Source organism: Callorhinus ursinus, unplaced genomic scaffold (genome assembly GCF_003265705.2).
Source record: "Callorhinus ursinus isolate GAN/ISIS: 27379988/994484 unplaced genomic scaffold, GSC_fseal_2.0 scaffold56, whole genome shotgun sequence".
Taxonomy (NCBI): domain Eukaryota; kingdom Metazoa; phylum Chordata; class Mammalia; order Carnivora; family Otariidae; genus Callorhinus; species Callorhinus ursinus.
The window spans coordinates 8,982,090-9,003,001 of record NW_027397118.1 but is presented as its reverse complement, the minus strand read 5'-3'; the positions used below and the strand labels follow the sequence as shown (position 1 = coordinate 9,003,001).

Here is a 20,912-nt window from a genome sequence, read left to right as displayed (position 1 = left end):
CCCTACACTGGTACATATGCACAATCCTATTTAAACTACTCACTTCCCAGGGGGCAGGGATGGTTCTGGATACCTCACATAGCGCAGCACATCCTGGCTCCAGGTCCGGGGGATGAATAGAATTGATCTGAGGACCCCCCACACAGTGGTCCTCCTTTAACCATCACACCCTCTCTGCTCAGACAGGGGGTTTGAAATACAATTAATCCCACAGCTTTTTAAGGAGAAGCAGAGTCCGAAGCATGGAGCCACCCCCACCCCACCCCCCACCCCCAGGTAATAACAAGGCCTATCTGCACAATCAAAGGCTACCAGCCTCTAAGTGACAGAGCTTTCTGTGTCAGTCCCAAAACTCAAAAATAGGCTGAACTGTGGGTAACCACATCCAAAAGAGCCACCAGCAGCCCCCCAGGAGTTTTATCAAAGTGCCAAAATACAAACCTCTTACCTTCTGGCCAGTCCAAAGTCAATGATCTTAATTTGATGTCCTGTCTGATTGACACACAGTATGTTCTCCGGCTGGGAAAGAAAGAGAGGTCTGCTTAGCTCAACCAGCAGCCAAGAAGGGGTGCAACTCCCACACTTATGTCAGTATGCCTCAGTTTCCCAGCCTCCAAGAGAATGAATGGGTCAGGACAGTCCTACAGGGATATTTAGATCACGAAAACAAAGTGGGCTGGCGTGAGACATAAGGAGTGCTATGGATTATAGGGAACCAGGGGACTTCTGCCCTGTGTAAAGCAGCTCCAGCCTCTGGTCACCATGCAGGAATGCAGGCCCCAGTTGCTCAAGAGAAGCCAGAGTACAGATTTTTATGTAAGTTCCATGCTTTTAAATATTGACAACTCAATTTTTTTTAATTTTTTATTGTTATGTTAATCACCATATATTACATCATTTGTTTTTGATGTAGTGTTCCATGATTCATTGTTTGTTCATAACACTCAGTGCTCCATGCAGAATGTGCCCGCTTTAATACCCATCACCAGGCTAACCCATCCCCCTACCCTCCTCCCCTCTAGAACCCTCAGTTTGTTTTTCAGAGTCCATCATCTCTCATGGTTCCTCTCCCCCTCTGACATACTCCCCTTCATTCTTCCTCTCCTGCTATCTTCTTCTTTTTCTTTTTTCTTAAAATATGTTGCATTATTTGTTTCAGAAGTACAGATCTGTGATTCAACAGTCTTGCACAATTCACAGCGCTCACCGTAGCACATACCCTCCCCAATGTCTATCACCCAGCCACCCCATCCCTCCCACCCCCAACCACTCCAGTAACGCTCAGTTTGTTCCTGAGATTAAGAATTCCTCATATCAGTGAGGTAATATGATACATGTCTTTCTCTGATTGACTTATTTCACTCAGCATAACACCCTCCAGAGCTACCATTCGATCCAGCAATTGCACTACTGGGTATTTACCACAAAGATACAAATGTAGGGACCCGAAGGGGTACGTGCACCCCAATGTTTATAGCAGCAATGTCCACAATAGCCAAACTGTGGAAAGAGCCAAGATGTCCATCGACAGATGAATGGATAAAGAAGATGTGGTATATTGACAACTCAAATTTAAACATAAGTCCATGTGCGGGAGTTAAACGGAATACCTCTGTGATGTAGACTTGGCCCACAAGCTGCTTATTTGAGACTATTGGCTTGCGGTCACGTTTCCAAACCCTGGCTGCTCATTAGAATGATCAGGGGAGCTCTCGAAAGTCCTAGTGTCCAGGCTCCAACACTGACCAGTTATATTACAGAATCTCTGGGGTGGGAACCAAAGCTTCAGTAGTCTGGTCAAGGAGATCAGAGCTGCTCAATATCAATCTCCCATTTTGTGGTGACAGCTGTGACCCATGGGATGGAGGTGGTGGTCTTGATATGCTTCTCCTCTCAAGTTCTTCAGATCAGCTCTGAGGCTCAGAGGGAGCCTGGAACGATGCTTGCTGCTTGTGCAAAACAAATTTGGGGGTGGGTGCACGTGGAGGGTTTATGGTAGAACAGCCCTGGAGACCTGAGGCCGGGTGCCTGAGATCTAGGAGTCTATGATCTGGGTCTGTGTCCCTAGATGAGTCCCTTCCCATTCCTGAAACCTCAGTGTTTCTATCTATAAAATGGGAATGATAACCACTTCCTGCCTTCCTCCTGGGAAGGTAAGAGGATCAAATCGCATAACATGCATGAAAACATTGTACAGGTTTCAAAGCAAATGTCAGGTACTATTTCTCCCAACAGAAGGTTTTATTGTTATTTATGTTACAATGGAGTCATGCAATTCCTAGGTTAGGAGCAGGAGAATGGTGACTTAAAGTCTCCATCTCTTCATTATAAGGTCTAGAACAACACTGTCTGATAGAACTATAATATGAACTACATATACAATTTAAAAATTTTCTAGCAGCTGATTAAAAAGGTAAAAAGAAATAAGTGAACTTAATTTTTATAACAGCATTATTGAAATATAAATAATATAAACAATAATGATGATATCATAAAAGTCATCATTTTAAAGAGTACAATTCCATGGGTTTTAGTATATTCAGAGAGTTATGTAATGATCATCACTATCTAATTTAAGAATATTTTTGTCTCTTCCAAAAAAACACAACTCATACCCATCTGAGGTCATTCTTCATTATCTCCCACCCCTAAATCTTGTAACCACTAACATATTTTCTGTCTCTTTGGATTTGCCATTTGGACATTTCATAAAATGAATTATACAAATACTGGCCTTTTGCATCTGGCTTCTTTCATTTAGCATAATGTCCTTGAGGTTCATCCATATTGTAGTATGTATCAGTACCTCCCTCATTTCTTTTCAGAGCTGAATAATATTCCATTGTATGGATATACCATATTTGTGTATCTATTCATCTGTTGGTGAATATTCAGGTTGTTTTCACTTTAGGGCTATTATGCATAATGCTGCTAAGAACATTTATGCACAAGTTTTGGTATTGACTTATGTTTTCGATATTCTTGAGTACATACCTAGAGGTAAAATTACTGGGTCATGTGGTAACTCTGCATTTAACATTTTAGGAACTGCCAAACTGTTTTCTAAAGTGGATGCACAAATTTACAATCTCATCAGCAAAATATGAGAGTTCCAATTTCTCAACATAACCAATGCTTCTTGTTGTCTGTCATTTTTATTTTTTATTTTAGCTTAGTCTAATGGGTGTGAAACAGTATTTCACTGTAGTTTTGATTTGTACTTCTCTAATGACTAATGATGTTGTAAATCTTTTCATGTGCTTATCGTCCATTTGTATATCTTTATTGGATAAATGTCTATTGAAATCCTTTGCCCATTCTAAAATTTGTCTTTCAATTATTGAATTGTAAGATTTATTTACATATTATAGATACAAGTCTTTTATCAGATATATTGTTTGGAAATATTTCTCCCATTCTGTGGGCTGTCATTTCACTTTCATGATGATATCCTTTGAAGCATAAAGGTTTTTAATTTTTGGTGATTAACATAACAATAAAAAAAATTAAAAAAAAAAAGGTTTTTAATTTTGATAAAGTCTAATTTATCTATTTTTCTTTCCTAGCTTTTGCTTTTGAGTCATTTCTAAGAAATCATTGCCTAATAATCCAAGGTCACAAAGATTTAGTCCTATGTTTTCTTCTAAGAATTTTATAATCTTAGGTCTTACATTTAAGTCACAATCCATTTTTTGTGTATAGTATGAGTGTATTCTTTTGCATGTGGTTATCAAGCATGGTGTCCATTGAAAAGAGTATCCTTTCCTCGTTGATTTGTCATGGCACAGTTATCAAAAAATCAAGTGACCACAAATATAAGGGTTTGGTTTTGGATTCTCAATTGTATGCCATTGAGCTATCTATTCATCCTCATACACATAATTCATTGTTTTGATTTCTGTAGCTTAGCTGTAAATTTTGAAATTGGGAAATGTGCATCCTTCAACTTTGCTCTTCTTTTTCGAGATTGTTTTTGCTATTCTGCATCTCTTAAATTTCCATCTGGATTTAAGGATGAGTGCATTAATTTCTGCAAAGAAGCCAGCTGCAATTTTGATAGAGATTGTGTTCAATCTGTAGATCAGTTAGTGCCATCTTAACAAAATTAAGTCTTCCAATCTATGACCATGGGATGTTTTTACATTTATAGGTCTTCTTTAAATTCTTCTAATAATTTCCTGCGGTTTTTAAGAACATATGTCTTGCACTTCATCTGTTAAATTTATTCCAACGTATTTTATTGTTTTTGATATTTCAGTAGTCCCCCCTTCTTCATGGAGGATACATTCCAAGACCCCCAGTGGACGCTCGAAACAACAGATAGTACCGAACCTTATATATGCTATGTTTCTTCCTATTTATACATACCTATGATAAACTTATAGATAACCTATAAATTAGGCACAGTAAAAGATTAACAACAACGAATAACAAAACAATTATGAAAATATACTATAATAAAAATTACGTGAATGTGGTCTCTCTCTCTTTCTCAAAATATTTTTTTCTACTATACTCACCCTTCTACTTGTGATGACATGAGATGACAAAATGACTATGTGATGAGAAATGAGGTGAATGACATAGGCATTATGATGTAGTGTTCATCTACTATTGACCTTCTAACCATATATCAGAAGGACGATCATCTGTTTCTGGACTGTGATCAACCACAGGTGACCAAAACCATGGAAAATGAAACCAGTGATAAGGGGAGGACTACTATATTGTGTATAGAATATTTTTCTTAATTTTATTTACCGATTGTTGATTGCTAGTTATAGAAATACAATTGATACTTATACATTTGTCTTATATCCTTTAACCTTGCTGAACTCATTTATTTATTCTAATAGTTTCCCTCTACCCTCCTTAGGATTTTGTATATGCAAGATCATGTCATCTGAGAATAGAGACAGTTTTACTTCTGCCTTTCCAAACTGTATGCCTTTTATTTCTTTTCTCATCTAACTGTCCTGGTTAGAACCTCAAACACAATGTTTAATAGTAGTGGCAAGAACAGACATCCTTGTTTTGTCCCTGATCTTAAGGGGAGAGCATTCAACCTTTTACTATTAAGTATAATGTTAGCTGTGGGTTTTCCATAGATGGCTTTTATCAGGTTGAAGAAGTTCCCTCATATACCTACTTTATCTAGTGTTTTCATCATGAAAAGTTGTCTGAAATTTTCAAATCTTTTTCTGCATCTATTGAAATGATTCTATTGATATGGCATATTAGATTAATGATTTTCATATGTTAAGCCAACCTTGCATTCTTAGGATAAATCCCACTTTGTCATGTGTATAATCCTTTTTATATGTTGTTGTATTCAGTTTGCTAATATTTTATTGATGATTTTTGTATCTATATTCATAAGGGATATTGGTCTATAGTTTTCTTTTCTTGTGATGTTTTTGTCTGCTTTGGGTATCAAAATGAGACTGGCTTCAGGGTGCCTGGCTGGCTCAGTAGGTACAGCGTGTGACTCTTGATCTCAGGGTTTCTAGTTCAAGCCCCACATTGAGTGTAGAGATTACTTGAAAATACTTTTAAAAAAAAGATAAGACTGGCCTCATAAAATGAGTTAGGAAGTGTCCCCTTATCTTTTATATTTTGGAAGAGTTTGTGAAGAATTGGTGTTAATTCTTCTTCCAATTAAATCTTCTTTAAATTGGTAGAATTCACCAGTGAAGCCACATGAGCCTCAGCTCTTCTTTGTGGGTAGTTTTTGATACTAATTCCATCTCTCGTTACAGGTCGATTCAGATTTTCTATTTCTTCTTGAGTCAGTTTTCAGTGGTTGTGTCTTCCTGAGAATTTGTTCATTTTATCTAAATTATCTAACTTGTTGGCATATAATCTTTCATATTATTCCTTTATAATCCTTTTTTCTTTCTGTAAGGCTAGTAGTGATGTCCTCTCTTTCAGTCCTGATTTTAGTAATTTGAGTATTTTCTCTTTTTGTCTTGGCCAATATAGCTAGCTACAGATTCAACAATTTACTGATCTTTCCAAAGACCCAACCTTTGGTTTCATTGATTTTCTCTATTGTTTATCGATTCTCTGTTTCATTTATTTCTGCTCTACTCTTTATTATTTCCTTTCTCAACAAACTGAGGGTTTAGAGGGTAGGGGGGTGGGGGGATGGGTTAGCCTGGTGATGGGTATTGAGGAGGGCACGTTCTGCATGGAGCACTGGGTGTTATGAACAAACAATGAATCATGGAACACTGCATCAAAAACTAATGATGTAATATATGGTGATTAACATAACAATAAAAAAATTAAAAAAAAAAATAAAACATATTATTTCCTTTCTCCTGCTGCTTTGAGTTTAACTTACTCTTCTTTGTTTCATTTCTTAAGGTGGGATCTTAGATTATTGATTCAAGATATTTCTTCTTATTTAATACTGGTGTTTGCAGCTACAAATTTCCTCCTGCTTTAGATGCATCCCATAAGGTCTAGTATGTTGTGTTTTCATTTTCATTCATCTTAAAATATTTTCTAAAACTTAACTCCAATAATATATTTTCTTTAACCCAGTATGCCTAATATTTTATCATTTCAATGGATTATCAATATGGAAAATATTGATATTTTCCATTCTTTTCTCATATTAAGACTTAGAAATCTAGTGTGTATTTTATATTTACAGCACATCTCAATTCAGATACTAAATTTTCATCAGAAATATTTTAGATGTACTAAGATTTCATGAAATTTATAGTTGAAAAATAAATTCACATACCAAAGTCATTCCAAATATACTTAAAAGTATACTAATAACTAAATAGAGTGTCAGCTTTTAAATTTAAATAAATTAAAATTAATAAGATTTAAAATTCAGTTCTTCAGTCACACTAGCCACATTTCAAGTGTTTAATAGACATATGTGGGTTTGTGGTTATTGTATTAGATAGCAGCCCTGGGGCTCTTTCTCCATGTGCTTTTGTTTTGTTTTTTGTTTTTTTTTTTAACATCTAGGGGCACATGGGTGGCTCAGGCAGTTAAGCGTCTGCCTTCAACTCAGGTCATGATCCCAGGGCCCTGGGACCAAGCCCTGCATCAGGCTCCCTGCTCAGCAGGGAGTCTGCTTCTCCCTCTCCCTCTGCCTACCACTCTGCCTACTTGTGCTCTCTCTCTGTCAAATAAATAAATAAATCTTTTTAAAAAATAAACATCTGAAGGATTTTTTTTAAAGATTTTATTTATTTATTTGTCAGAGAGAGAGAGCAAGAGTGAGAGAGAGCACAAGCAGGGGGAGCGGTAGGCAGAGGGAGAAGCAGGCTCCTCGCTGAGGAAGGAGCCTGATGCAGGACTTTATCCCAGGACCTGAGCTGAAGGCAGACACTTGGCCAACTGAGCCACCCAGGTGTCCCACTTTCTTCATGTTTTAATCCATACAACACCCCTAAGAGGTAGATACTATTATTCCCCATTTTACAATTGATGAGCTTATGCAAGATCAACCAATAAGATCAAGGAACTTACACAAGATCTCAAGGCCAGGAAGGGACTGAACCAACACAAGCCCTGTTCCTGGCTGGGAAATGGGCCTTAGCAATGATCATCTCCTGCTGCAGAGACACAGGGTTGCCCCAAAAGTTTTTTGACCCAGAACCACAGAGCAGAAGGCTGAGCTTCCCTTAACGGCCAACCTCACAGAGCAGCTCATCCAGAAGCTCTGGAATTAGCTCTAGTGATCTAGGAAGCCTGAGGCCAATTTCTCACCATCTCCATCATTTTTCTCAGTACTCCAACCTTAGAGTCTGATGTCAATCAGAAAAGATGGTCAGAAGAAGCAATGTACACCCACAAAGATCTGGCCAACCTACCTCCCACCTTCTGTGGGGAGCCACTGAAATTCCTAAAAGGAGTTGTAGAGAACCACCCTCCTTTTGGCCCAGCAGAGTGGGAAACCACAGAAACAGCCACCATGTATCAAGTGCTTACTACCAACCAGGCACTGCACCCAGTGCACGACACTCCTACCACAATCCTAGTAGACAAAAGAGAGTGTAACACATTCATTCAATGGAATATCACATGGCCCTTAAAGAGAATTAGAAAAGATGTCTACAGTGTACTGTTAACTAAAAAAGTAAGTTTAAAAACAGGGTGTATAGCATGATCACCTTTGTGTGTGTTTGTGTATCATGCCAAACTGCTAAGAGAGGACCTCTTAGCGTGGAGACTGGATGGGAAGAAATTTCACTGTGTATTTTACACATTTCTATATTGTCTATATTTGTTATGTTTCTATTTTAATTTTTTAAACTAATCTTAATTTTTTTAAGTTGTTATTTAATTTCCAGGTGTTAGCAAACAGTATAATATTAGTTTCAGGTATACAATTTAGTGATTCAACACTTAAACATACAACACCCAGTGCTCATTACAAGTGTACTCCTAAATACCCATCACCTATTTACTCCATCCTCCTACCCCACCTCCCCTCTGGCAACCATCAGTTCGTTCTCCATAATTAAAAGTCTATTTCTTGGTTTGTCTCTCTCTAAAGATATTTTTAAAGAAAAGAAGGTCATTGTATCATTTAATCTTCAAATAACACTGAACCAATTACCCACATTTTACAGATGAGAGAACTGAGGTTCAGAGAGCCAGCATGACTCATTTACTCCAAAACTAGGAGATGGCAGAGAGCCAGGAACGGAAGCCAGGACCGTCTGTTGATAGAGCTCGTTAAGGTAAGAGAGCAGCAGAAGCTCAGGAACCCTGGGGCCCCTCCCCCCACCACATGCCCAGGTGGAGCCTGACCTTGAGGTCCAGGTGCAGGATGTAGTGTTGATGGAGGTAATGCACACCCTCGCAGATCTGCTTGGTGAACAAGATCACATCCAGTTCGGTCAGCTGGTACTTCTCCTCTGTGATCCGGTCAAAGAGTTCACCCCCATCCACACTGCCAGAGCAAAGGGAGAGGCAAACATTGGCCTAAGTGAGGCTCTCAGAGGACTTGTCCACTCTTATCACCAAGAGTCAAAAAAGGCTGACCCAGGTAAGCCTAAGGGTGCCACTGACATCTGGGGTTTTATGGAGATCTTTGTTCTGGTCTGTTCCCAGCTCAGAGTGCAGGTGGTAAAAAGGAACTGATCGGCCAAAAGGAAGACTGGGGATTGTCTTCAGTGTTGATAATCCAGGCTCATTCTGGATACCCTGGGTCAAAGTTATAAACTCATTTGCCTACAGGGGCCAATTAGTACTTACATGGCAAGAACCCAAAATGGGCAAAAAAGACCAGATGTGAGACAAAAGTTTTCATAAAATACAGCCCTTAGTCTATCTTTGTTTTTTCACTCTTGGTAGAGACATGACATGACAAACCCTACCAGAAGGAAAATAGCAACACAAGCAAGAAATAAACGGCCTCTGAGTCCCTGGCCTCAGCTTCAGGGTAGTTGGGAATGGTGAGGACTATGGCAAATGGGAGACTGGTTGCCCTGTCTACAAAGGTCAGCCAGTAGGAGCTCCAGCACACCATTTCCAGCTAGAAATGCAGGTCCAGCTAGATCTTTCGCATTTTTAAGAAAAGCAAGATAGCTGGGTTTCAATATGAAATTTCCCAATTTTCAACTGTTAACACCTAAATCAAAATTATTAAAAATTGTGTAGGCCAAGCTGACATATATCTACAGGTCAGTCAGGTTTACTGCTGGTTTATGACAAATGGCTTTGTCCTCCATGCTCCATATTGGAGGTGATGACATTCCCTAGATATCCCAGAGAGGGGAAGGGAAAGGGAGAGTTTTGCATAGAGCTACAGCTCCAAGCCCCAGTCCTGAGTCCTGGCCCACAGAGAAGTCACTGCTCCACCTCCCAAGACACTCACTATTCCATGATGAGGGTAAAGCTGTTCTTGCTCTCAAAGGCGTCATAGAGCTGGATCAGGTTCACATGGCTGAGCTGGTTCATGATGTTGACCTCGTTTTTCACATCCTCCTTGCGGAGTCAGACGGGAGAGGAGTTTCCAAGAAATGGGTCAGGAAGATGAGCCAGCTGCGCCTCCCAAGACACATGCATGCCCACATCCTCCTTTCCTGCTCTCACATCAGGCCTCCAACTCACCACCACCCAAACCAGGTTCTTACAACAAAAGGGACCTTAGTTCAAACCCCCCATTCCACAGATAGGAAACCCGAGGCCCAAGAAGGAAACCTGGAGGTCCAGAGGGACCCTGCTGCCCAGGGTGTGAGGTGATATGCTGAGCAGAGTGTGGGACTCATGGAAAAGAGGCAGGGAAGGTGGCAGGGTTCCTGATCAGCATGCAGGGGCCTGGGGGCCAAGAAGGAAGTATAGGAGCCTTGAACGTGGCCCAAGGTACTGGTTGGCCCAGGGCAGATGCCTCACCCGGTCCTTGGCACTCTTCACTTTGATGATCTTGGCTGCCAGCGAGAGGCCTGTGGACTTCTCCGTGCACCTGTGGACCTGGCCAAACCGGCCTCTGCAGAGACATGATGGTATGGCAGGCTGAGAGCCCAAGAGGCTCATTCCATACATGGTGGACCATCCTGTACCCCGGGCTTTCTGATCCTGCCCTTTGTTCATAAACACCATGGGGATTACCCTGCACCCTGGAGGTACTATAGTCATCACCCCCACACCACATGGGTTATCCTGAAACCTAGAGAAGACCTTCTTCATCCTATCACAAGTGGTCTATGCTATACCCCAGGGGCCTACCCTCACGCCACACCACCCGGACTGCCCTACCACCTCCAGTATATGGTTCCCATGCCCATACTGTATGGGCCTCCTGCACCCTATACTTCATCCCATACCATGTGGGCTCTCCTGCACTCACCCACTCTCTGTGGACTATCCAGTCACTAGCATGCTGTGTGCTGTATCCCACTCCAGGCCTTGGCTCCTGATCAACCCCCTCCTGAGAAGTATCCAGGAGCACGCCAGCTCAGGTCTCCAGGTGTTTCTGGCCCACCCCTCCTGCTCTTGCCCCTCATCAAGGCAGAAGCCCACCTACCCTCCCAAGACGTCATGCTGGCACACTGTGTAACCTGCTGAGGTCGAGGTCTCCTTGACACTCACCACCCGGTGTTCGAAAGGGGCTGGTGGGGCTGGGCTGTCATCTGTTTGGGAGACAATAGTCTGTGAGCCTCCTAAGTGCAGCCCGTACCTCTCAGCCACCCGCTTGGGTCAAGAGACAAGCCCCTCGCCCTTCTCAAGGATCACCTCATTGGGGTTACCCATATGGCAGAGGAGTAAGTTGAATTTCAGAGAGGTGTGGTGACTGGCCCAATGGCACACAGTGAGTCAGTGACAGATGGGATTCAAACCCAAGTCTCCTATCACCTACAGTGGTATGCTTTGCAAGATGGAGAAGTTCTACCCAGTCTGTTCACTGAAGTTGAGAGGGGACCTGGGGTGGATCAGTGCAGACAGCAGGAAATGGAAGGCACCCTTGAATGGGGTAATCAAGCAGAATTTAATGATGGACTATGTTTGAAGGTACAGGCAGGGCTGCAGACACCAGCCAGGGCAGTGGGACAGGGAGGCAGCTGGAGAAACAAACACCCTCCCTCCCTCCACTTGCACCCTCCGATCTCCTCACAGAGCAAACAGCCTGCGAGGTAGCCCACAGCGGGTCAGCTTCTGGGGGTGCGCCAGCAGTGGACAGTGGGCTTGGAGGGGAAACAGAGCACACCAGCCCTTGGAAAGATAAAAATGGCCTAAGTTTTCGGGGAAAATCTTGCCCTTCAGCGGTTGTGTGAACCTAGAAATGTTGCATGAAATAAAGGAACAAAACAGAATACCAAACACAATGACTTAAGCTGGTTTGCGTATTAAGGGCTGGGAGACTCTGTGGCGGGAAGTCAGTGGCTGGGTTGGGTTTTTTTTTGTTTTTTTTTAAGATTTTATTTATTTGACAGAGAGAGACACAGCGAGAGAGGGAACACAAGCAGGGGGAGTGGGAGAGGGAGAAGCAGGCTTCCCGCTGAGCAGGGAGCCCGATGCGGGGCTCGATCCCAGGACCCCAGGATCATGACCTGTGCTGAAGGCAGACGCTTAACGACTGAGCCACCCAGGCGACCCTGGGTTGGGTTTTTCTGGGCTTGTCACGGTTCACTCAGAGTTCCACCAACAACTCTCATGCCTCTGAAACCATATACCTGGTGCCATGAAAACACGGCTATTTGCTCTTAGTTCATCTTAATAAGAGCAGTTTTTTGCTCCCCGAAGTAGACGTTTGCCTTGAGAGAATATTGCTCATTCCTTTGTGTATCTGCAAAGGCAAGCCCTGAGCCCTGGACCACAAAGCTAACAAGTATGGTTCCTGCTGCTGCTGTTCTTCTGGGACCCGGAAAGGTCTGAGTGTGTGTCACAGCGATTCCAAATCTAGCATCTGGCTTGACGTTTCCTTTGCTGCACACTACGTGCCTTCTGCTCCCGGTGGCTGTACAGCGACCAGGCTTGCACACGCCATTCCTGAGCTAGGCAGCCAGGGGCAGATCCTGGCTGCATCCGCACTGTCTCCACGGCCCTGAGCGTGGCCCTTGACCTCTCCTGTGTTTCCATGTATTCCCCACTCCACAAGCCCGTGAGGGTATACGCCGGCATGGAGGCACCCAGCTCCGCACACAGACAGCCCACAGTCTACGTGGCCTTTGTCACCACCGCGAGCCTCAAAAAGGACTCCGGAGTCTCCTCCTGGTTTCAGCAGCGTTTTAGGAATGAAAGGAGGCCTTTGGCCACATAGGGACCAAGTCGTACAGGTGGAGGGGAAGCAGCTGGAGATGTCACTAAGACAGGGCAACTGCAGAGCCCAGAAGTGGCAAGGGGCCCCGGGGTGACTGCAGAACACACAGCCCTTCCTCAGGGACTTCCCGGAATTCCAGGGCAGGAAATCAGCAAAGGTGGCCTTCCTGCCACCACATGGGATGAGGGCTCAGACCAAGGAGGGTGTGACTATAAGGGCTGGCAGAGTTGAGGGTGCTTGGGTCACAAGAACACAAGGATGCCCCCACCATCACTGGGGCAGAGAGCAGGTCAGCAGCCCCCCACACACACCCTTCTGTACCCTGGGATGAGATCTCACTCACTGGGTGCAGTGGCCAATATTAACACCACTTAATAGATGTTCTTTTTAGCAGGAGCCTTCTCTGGCTCGATCCAGAATGACACCCATGGTGGAGAGCTCAGGCTTTGAGAAATCCACCCAGTTGGGCCGCATGGGCTCCTTCCTCCCCTACTGCCACAGTCACCCCCAAACTCAGCCTGCTGCAGCTGTAGGCCTTGCTCTCCAGCCCCAGCAGGTACTGGCAGGCCGTTCCAAGTCGCGGACTCCCCCCAGACCCACACTATCTCTCCCTGGAAGCTGCAGGAAGACCCCCTGGGAGTAGGCCACCAAACCCGCTCACTCTGGGGCACCCCGCAATGGGTTCACTTACCCAGAACCATGCTGCCAGCCTCATCTCCAGGGGGCGTCCTCCTTCCTGCTCCAGCTCTGCCTGCACCCCCAGCTGTGCTGTCCTCCCCGGGCTCAGCGTTTCCTGCACACTTGCCTTTGTCCTGCCGCCAGCCCGGGCCTCCAGCATCGGCTCCTTTGTCCCTCCTGGCCCCGCTTGGTCCCATGGCCGACTCGGCCCCAGGCCCCTGCTTTTCCTCTGCTTTTGCTCCCTCACGGCTGCTCCGTTTCCACAGTGGGGAAATCTTGCTGGCTCCTTTCAGGATCTGTTTTTCTGACTTGGTTGCAGGGGTCTGGGGTGCGGGCCCAGGTGGGTCCTGCTCACCGGGATGGGCAGCTGCCGGAGCCTCCACAAGGGGCATGGGTCTGAGGCCGCCCCCTCGTGTCACAAGCAGCTCCCCAGGGGTATCTGTCTCCTGCACATGGATGGAGATCCTGGGGCAGAGAGAAAACACGGCCTTAAAAGCAAGGACTCACGAGTCACCACAGACCTGGGTTCAAATGCCTGCTGCCACCATTCAAGGATCACAGCCTATTGGCCTCAGTTTCTCATCCAGAAAAAGGGACCTCGTGGTTATTATAATAGTAAGGTAGATTGTGTTTAGAACCAGCAGACCCCAACCCCTGACTACCTCTGCCCAGACAGGACACCAGGGAGAGGATGGGTTCAGTGAGATGGTACCATCTGCTCTCAGGATTCCAGTGGATGAGCGGCCAAGGAAGGCTGAAGTACTTGAGATGGACACCGGTGGGCATCAGATGCCCCAAAGGCCTTAGAAACCTGCTTCTGCCCCAGGAGGCAGGAGACCTGGGCTCTCCTCTCTAGGCCTCAGTCTCCCTTTCAGTTAAATGAAGAAAGGGTGAGCCAAGTCAAATATCCCACTGGAAACCCCAGGTCAGACATATTTTATTGAAATCAGACAACTGCAGGGCACCTGGATGACTTAGTCGGTTAAACATCCAACACTTTTTTTTATTGTTATGTTAATCACCATACATTACATCATTAGTTTTTGATGTAGTGTTCCATGATTCATTGTTTGTGCATAACACCCAGTACTCCACGCAGAATGTGCCCTCTTTAATACCCATCACCAGGCTAACCCATCCCCCCACCACCCTCCCCTCTAGAACCCTCAGTTTGTTTTTCAGAGTCCATCATCTCTCATGGTTCCTCTCCCCCTCCAACTTACTCCCCTTCATTTTTCCCCTCCTGCTATCTTCTTCTTCTTTTTCTTTTTTCTTAACATATGTTGCATTATTTGTTTCAGAAGTACAGATCTGTGATTCAACAGTCTTGCACAATTCACAGCGCTCACCATAGCACATACCCTACCCAATGTCTATCACCCAGCCACCCCATCCCTCCCAGCCCCCACCACTCCAGCAACACTCAGTTTGTTTCCTGAGATTAAGAATTCCTCATATCAGTGAGGTAATATGATACATGTCTTTCTCTGATTGACTTATTTCACTCAGCATAACCCCCTCCAGGTCCATCCACGTCATTGCAAATGACAATTCTTTTTGATGGCTGCATAATATTCCATTGTGTATATATACCACATCTCTTTATCCATTCATCTGTCGATGGACATCTTGGCTCTTTCCACAGTTTGGCTATTGTGGACACTGCTGCTATAAACATTGGGGTGCATGTACCCCTTCGGATCCCTACATTTGTATCTTTGGGGTAAATACCCGGTAGTGCAATTGCTGGATTGTATGGTAGCTCTATTTTCAACTGTTTGAGGAACCTCCATACTGTTTTCCAGAGTGGCTGCACCAGCTTGCATTCCCACCAACAGTGTAGGAGGGTTCCCCTTTCTCCGCATCCCTGCCAACATCTGTCGTGTCCTGACTTGTTAATTTTAACCATTCTGACTGGTGTGAGGTGGTATCTCATTGAGGTTTTGATTTGGATTTCCCTGATGCCGAGCGATGTTGAGCACTTTTTCATGTGTCTGTTGGCCATTTGGATGTCTTCTTTGGAAAAATGTCTGTTCATGTCTTCTGCCCATTTCTTGATTGGATTATTTGTTCTTTGGATGTTGAGTTTGATAAGTTCTTTATAGATTTTGGATACTAGTCCTTTATCTGATATGTCATTTGCAATATCTTCTCCCATTCTGTCGGTTGTCTTTTGGTTTTGTGGACTGTTTCTTTTGCTGTGCAAAAGCTTTTTATCTTGATGAAATCCCAATAGTTCATTTTTGCCCTTGCTTCCCTTGCCTTTGGCGATGTTTCTAGGAAGATGTTGCTGCAGCTGAGGTCGAAGAGGTTGCTACCTATGTTCTCCTTCAGGATTTTGATGGACTTCTGTCTCACGTTTAGGTCTTTCAACCATTTGGAGTCTATTTTTGTGTTAAACATCCAACTCTTGCTTTTAGCTCAGGTCATGATCTCAGGGTTGTGGGATCGAGGTCCGTATGAGGCTCCCTCGCTCAGTGGGGATTCTGTTTGAAATACTCGCCCTCTGCCCCTGCCCCCACTCTCTCTCTCCCTCCCAGATAAATAAAATATTTTTTTAAAAAAATCAGGCAACTGCTCATAGAGACTGGACTCCTCGTTTCTCTTGGACATATATGTCTGGCTGTGCTGGGCATGTCTGCATAGCTGAGAAGCAGCTCCCCTTCCTGACAGACCTGGCAATGCCACTGGGCCCACTTCGCATCCATCTCCATTACCCAGACCTTGCGACCTTAGGTTTGGGACCCCAGCTAGAGGTCAGGAAGGCCCTCTGAGCCCTGGCAATGTACAGAGGGAAGGACCTGACCCTGGGAGCCATGATCCCCAAGGGTTCCCTCCCTCTCAGAGTTGCCCTGCTCTGACTGTTCTTCACAACCCCACTGCTGGGGGTCTATGTGTGTTGGGGTGCGGTGAGGAGGTGAGTGTCTGGCATGGACTGAGTCTCAGGAGGGAGCGCAGCAGCCTCCTCTCTGGTCTTAGCTCTGGACCACATTGCTAGACAACTTTGGACAAGGCCGGCATCAGCTCCCTCTTCTGTCAAACAGAGACATTGATACCTCACAGAAGTGCTGAGAGTCCACGGAGTGGGGAAAGCCCCAGGGGTCCCAAAATGAGGCTCAAGAGGGTGCAGCTGCTGTGGAAAACAGGATGGTGGTTCCTCAAAAATTTAAAAATAGGACTACCTTATGACCTAGCAATTTCACTTCTTAAAATGTATCCAAGGGCGCCTGGGTGGCTCAGTTGGTTGGGCGACTGCCTTCGGCTCAGGTCATGATCCCAGAGTGCCGGGATCGAGTCCCGCATCGGGCTCCCTGCTCAGCGGGGAGTCTGCTTCTCCCTCTGACTCTCCCCCTTCTCATGCTCTCTCTCTCTCTCTCTCTCTCTCAAATAAATAAATAAATAAAATCTTTAAAAAAAATGTATCCAAAAGAATTTAAAACAGTGTGTCAAAGAGATATTTGTATACCTGTGTTCATAGCAGCATTATTCACAACAACCAAATGTGGAAGCACCCCAAGTGTCCATCGAGGATGAATGGATAAGCAAAATGTATGATATCCATACAATGGAATATTGTTTGGTCTTAAAGAGGAAGGAAATCCTGTTACATGCTGCTACCTGGGTGAACCTCGAGGACGTTATGCTAAGTGAAATAAGCCAGTCACAAAAAAACTGATTCCACATATGTAATTCCACTTATATTCAGTACCTACAGTTGTCAAATTCAGAGACAGAAAGTGCAATGTGGTGGCCAGGATCTGGGGGGTGGGCAAAATGGGAGTTGTTTGATGGTTACAGAGTTTCAGATTTGCAAGATGGAAATGTTCTGGAGATCTGTGTCACAACAACCTGAATACACTCAACACTCCCGCACTGTACACTTACAAATGGTTCAGTTGGTAAATGTTATGTTACCTGTTTTTTCACCATAATGAAAAAAAGTGAGGCTTTTCCCCAGCAGTTGAAGGCCCAGCCCCCTCCCCGAGCTTCAGCGGGTCCTCTGAAAGCTGCGCCCGTTCCTGGATACACCTGGCTCAGTACAAGCCTGTACACAGCCAGCCTCGGCAGGGAGGCAGCCAAAGACCCCCCAGCTCCGTGCCCCTCGGAGGAGTGAGTGTGGGTTGGGGATAACAGGGGAGGTGCGAAGGGTGGCATCCGAGCCTGGCCCGGGCCTTGTCTCCACTGAAGGCCACGGGAACTGCAGGAAGCCCGTTGCTGGAAGAGCATCCAGGTGGTCAGGTGGCCAGCTGATAAAGACAAGAGTCACTGCTGTCCCACTTGGTCTTCACAGAGAGCAGGGCATGGGATGACCCCAACGCACTGCCGTGCATTCGCGTGGCGCTGAGGGCCCAACGTTTTCCCTCCTGCTGCACAGCACACCCGGGGCAGGCTAATCAATTACAGCCCTGTGTTCCTCCAACTCCAGCTAGGGCCTCAGCATCCTCTATACGGGCAGCCACTGCCCGTCAGAGCCAGTGCTTGAGTGTAAACTTATTTTCTCAAAATATACTCAGGTGCTAGCTGGGGAAGGGCAGGGAGTGACCTCTCCACTTCCTGAGCCCCATGGCAGGTCTAGTGCACCTGAAATTCAGTTCAGGGCTGAAATGGACGTAGAGACGTTTCCCCTCATGCAGAATCTTTTGGGGGCCCCTAGCAAGTTCATGGAAAGTCCACCCCTATTCCTAGATTCCATATTTACAGCACTGGCCAGGATCCAGGGAAGCCTGCCAGGAATCCCTCCTTTTAGCTGGTTAAGATCTCCCAGAGGCTCTCATTTCCTTCCAGAACAAAGGCAGACCAACAATCTGGGCTTCTCTGCCGGTCACCATAGCACACAGACACCAGCTCCCTTCCCTGCACCAGGCCTAGGGAAGGGATGGGGCTCTGTTACAGGAAAGGACAACCTGGGGCAGGTGCAGGAGGGCACCAGACCCCCTTGAGACAGGGAAGCACAACACACTTCAGTGGACTGCCCTGAGGGCCGGGATGCACTGTTCCACAGGGCTGGGAACACAGGGCTAGGGAGAGCGTGGCAGCCAGCAGCTTCTGGCTCTGCATTATCCTGCACTGTGTGTGCTGAGGGCCGAGGGCTGGTCCTGAGGTGGTGTTCTGAGGCCACAACGCCACCTTCGGGACCTCAAGTATAATCATCCTGAAGGCCCCGCTGGATGGACTCAGCCCATGCCCACCTCCCTCTGAATCCCCATCCTTCTCTCCCCAGCTTAATATTTGGGACCTAATTAAATGCTGACCTGAGGAGGCAGGATTGTGCAGTGGTTAGGAGCAGATTCTGGAGCCCAACAACCTGGATTCAGATTTCAACTTTGTGAATCCCTGGCTGTGTGGCCCTGGGCACTCTCAGCCTGTTTCCTCATCTCCACACTCTCGCCTCCTGGGGACATTGTGAGGACACAGCGGGATGACATCTGTGAAAGGCGTGGCCAATGCCAGCAACTAGGATTGTGCTGTGAGCCCCAGCTTGTAACTATTATAGCGGCTCTAAGAACCCTGCCCCACACGGGAATCACCCAAGGAGCTTGCAAAAAACAGAAAGAGAGAGAGAGTGAGGGAAGGAAGGCAGGGAGGGAGGGAAGAAGGATACCTGAGCCTCACTCCAGACTGAATAAATCAGACTCTCTGGGCATTGGTATTTTAAAAATTCCTTTCAGGTAATTCTAATGGGCACCAGGTGAGAAACAGTGCTCTACATTCCCAAAAGCAGTGCCTACGCCTTCTCCTGTCTTCCCCTCATGAAGCTAGCCAGCACGGTGCAGACAGCTCCAGCTGAGGGGCTACTGTTAATTCCTTCCCTTGCCCAGCATGGAGGAGCTCCCCTTACCTTGGAGGTGTTTCTCCACCACTGTGAGCTACCTTGGCTTGGACTGGCAGCCCTGGAGTCAGCCTCATGCCTGCCTCTGAGGGCCGCGGGTCAGGCCTGCTGAATGATGATCCTTGTTCTGTACCAGGTAAATCCTCCTGGCTGGTGGGGGCCTCACGGACCCCGGTGGATGCTGCAGACAACTCCTGGCCAGTCCCAGGCTTCTCAACGAATGCTCCAGGAGCTTTGGCTTCCACCTCTGTGGGCAGCAGCGGGAGACCAGGGGGCACTTGGGCTGGGCCAGGAACTCCTTCTTCCTGCCCTGGCGGGGCCTCTGCCTGGGTGGGGAGGTCAGATCCTATCTCTGAAGCATTGACGGGGGTCAGCCTCTCCACCGTCCCCTCTGGGAGGCTCGCCTGCTGGCTCTCTACAGGAAAACAGGCAGCATAAAAATGCATTCCTATATGGAGGACTCTATCCTAAAGATATTGCAAAGGAGCTGCAAAGGCCACTCAGCGCAGCATGTTTATAATAGGCAGACTGGAAACAACCCAAGTGACCCAACAGTAGGAGGCTGCTTGACTAAACCATGGCCCGTCACCCAGGAGCACTGCACAGCCATAAAAAATAGAGAGACGCGAATATCTCCAGATGTGGCTCTGGAGTGATCTCAGGATATACCGAGTGAATAGTGAGATAAGAGCCAGGTGGAGAAAAGTGTGTCTGGTGTGCTTCTGTTTGTCTAGGAAGAGAAGTGTGTGTGGGTGTGGGTGGGTGGGTGTGTGTGCACGCGCGTGCATGCATGCACATGCATGCACGCACATGTGGGTGCATGTGTATAACCACTTAGAACATGGCTTAAAGACACAGAAAGAAAAGATAAGACAAAAAATTTTGTAAATGGTTCCATACGCAAGGGAGGAACAAGGATAGAAGCTACACTTAAAATCCCTTGTTTTGTCAATTTGACTTTAGAACCATGTCAATATTACACAAAACTGTAAAAGAAAATGAGACTTGAATAAAAGCAATCCATAAAGATGTAAAGCAAAGTGAAATAGATGTGAGATTCAAGTTGGTGGCATAGCTTACACAGAAAGGAGCTAGTCCAAGTGCCTTTGGAACAGCAATACATAGTGGGATATATGTAAAGGATTAAAAAAAATGAAAAAAAAAAAGAAGCTTCAACGGTTTTTTAGCGATCACATTGTTGGTGGTGGCATTGGTATTTTTCTTCTGAAACTGTTATGTGTGCAATGTGGAATACAGCAAATGAGGTCCCACTCACCTTCCCAAGGCCCCCTGATCTCGGCTTGCACAGCTCTGGTGCTCAGTGCATGCTTTGGTTTTGCTCCTTTCTCTTCCACTCTATCTTTGTTCTGAAAGAACAATCATCATCATCATCATCATCATCATCATCATCATCATCATATCATGATCAACATACAAACATTTGTTGAACACCTATCCTGTGCTTAACGTAGAAGTATTTAGGTTATTTCACCTGGTCTCACAGTAACACTAGAGGGTAGATATTGCTACTGTCATTTTAGAGATAAAGACACTTATCCAAAGTCACCAAGTTCTTTCTAATGTGTCATCATATTGCCAGTAAGGGGCAGACCTGACACGGGCTTCTAAATAGACTGTACTTCAAAGTACTTAAACCAGGGATGGAAA

The 20,912-nt window shown here is 45.5% G+C and overlaps 1 protein-coding gene across 4 annotated transcripts in view; it reads right to left on the bottom strand.

Annotated features, from left to right (window-relative positions):
- MYLK3 (myosin light chain kinase 3) overlaps positions 1 to 20,912 on the bottom strand; it is a 51,094-nt gene that overhangs the window by 11,682 nt on the left and 18,500 nt on the right. For all 4 annotated transcript variants that reach the window (XM_073884360.1, XM_073884359.1, XM_073884361.1 and 1 more), the window contains exons 2-9: positions 20,521 to 20,611; positions 19,254 to 19,659; positions 13,428 to 13,879; positions 11,003 to 11,108; positions 10,372 to 10,465; positions 9,854 to 9,963; positions 8,785 to 8,926; positions 449 to 519 (exon numbers count right to left, since the gene is read on the bottom strand). In XM_073884360.1, coding sequence (XP_073740461.1) covers positions 449 to 519; positions 8,785 to 8,926; positions 9,854 to 9,963; positions 10,372 to 10,465; positions 11,003 to 11,108; positions 13,428 to 13,879; positions 19,254 to 19,321 — 1,043 coding nt within the window. In that variant the 5' untranslated portion in view covers positions 19,322 to 19,659; positions 20,521 to 20,611. The remainder of the gene's footprint in view (positions 1 to 448; positions 520 to 8,784; positions 8,927 to 9,853; positions 9,964 to 10,371; positions 10,466 to 11,002; positions 11,109 to 13,427; positions 13,880 to 19,253; positions 19,660 to 20,520; positions 20,612 to 20,912) is intronic.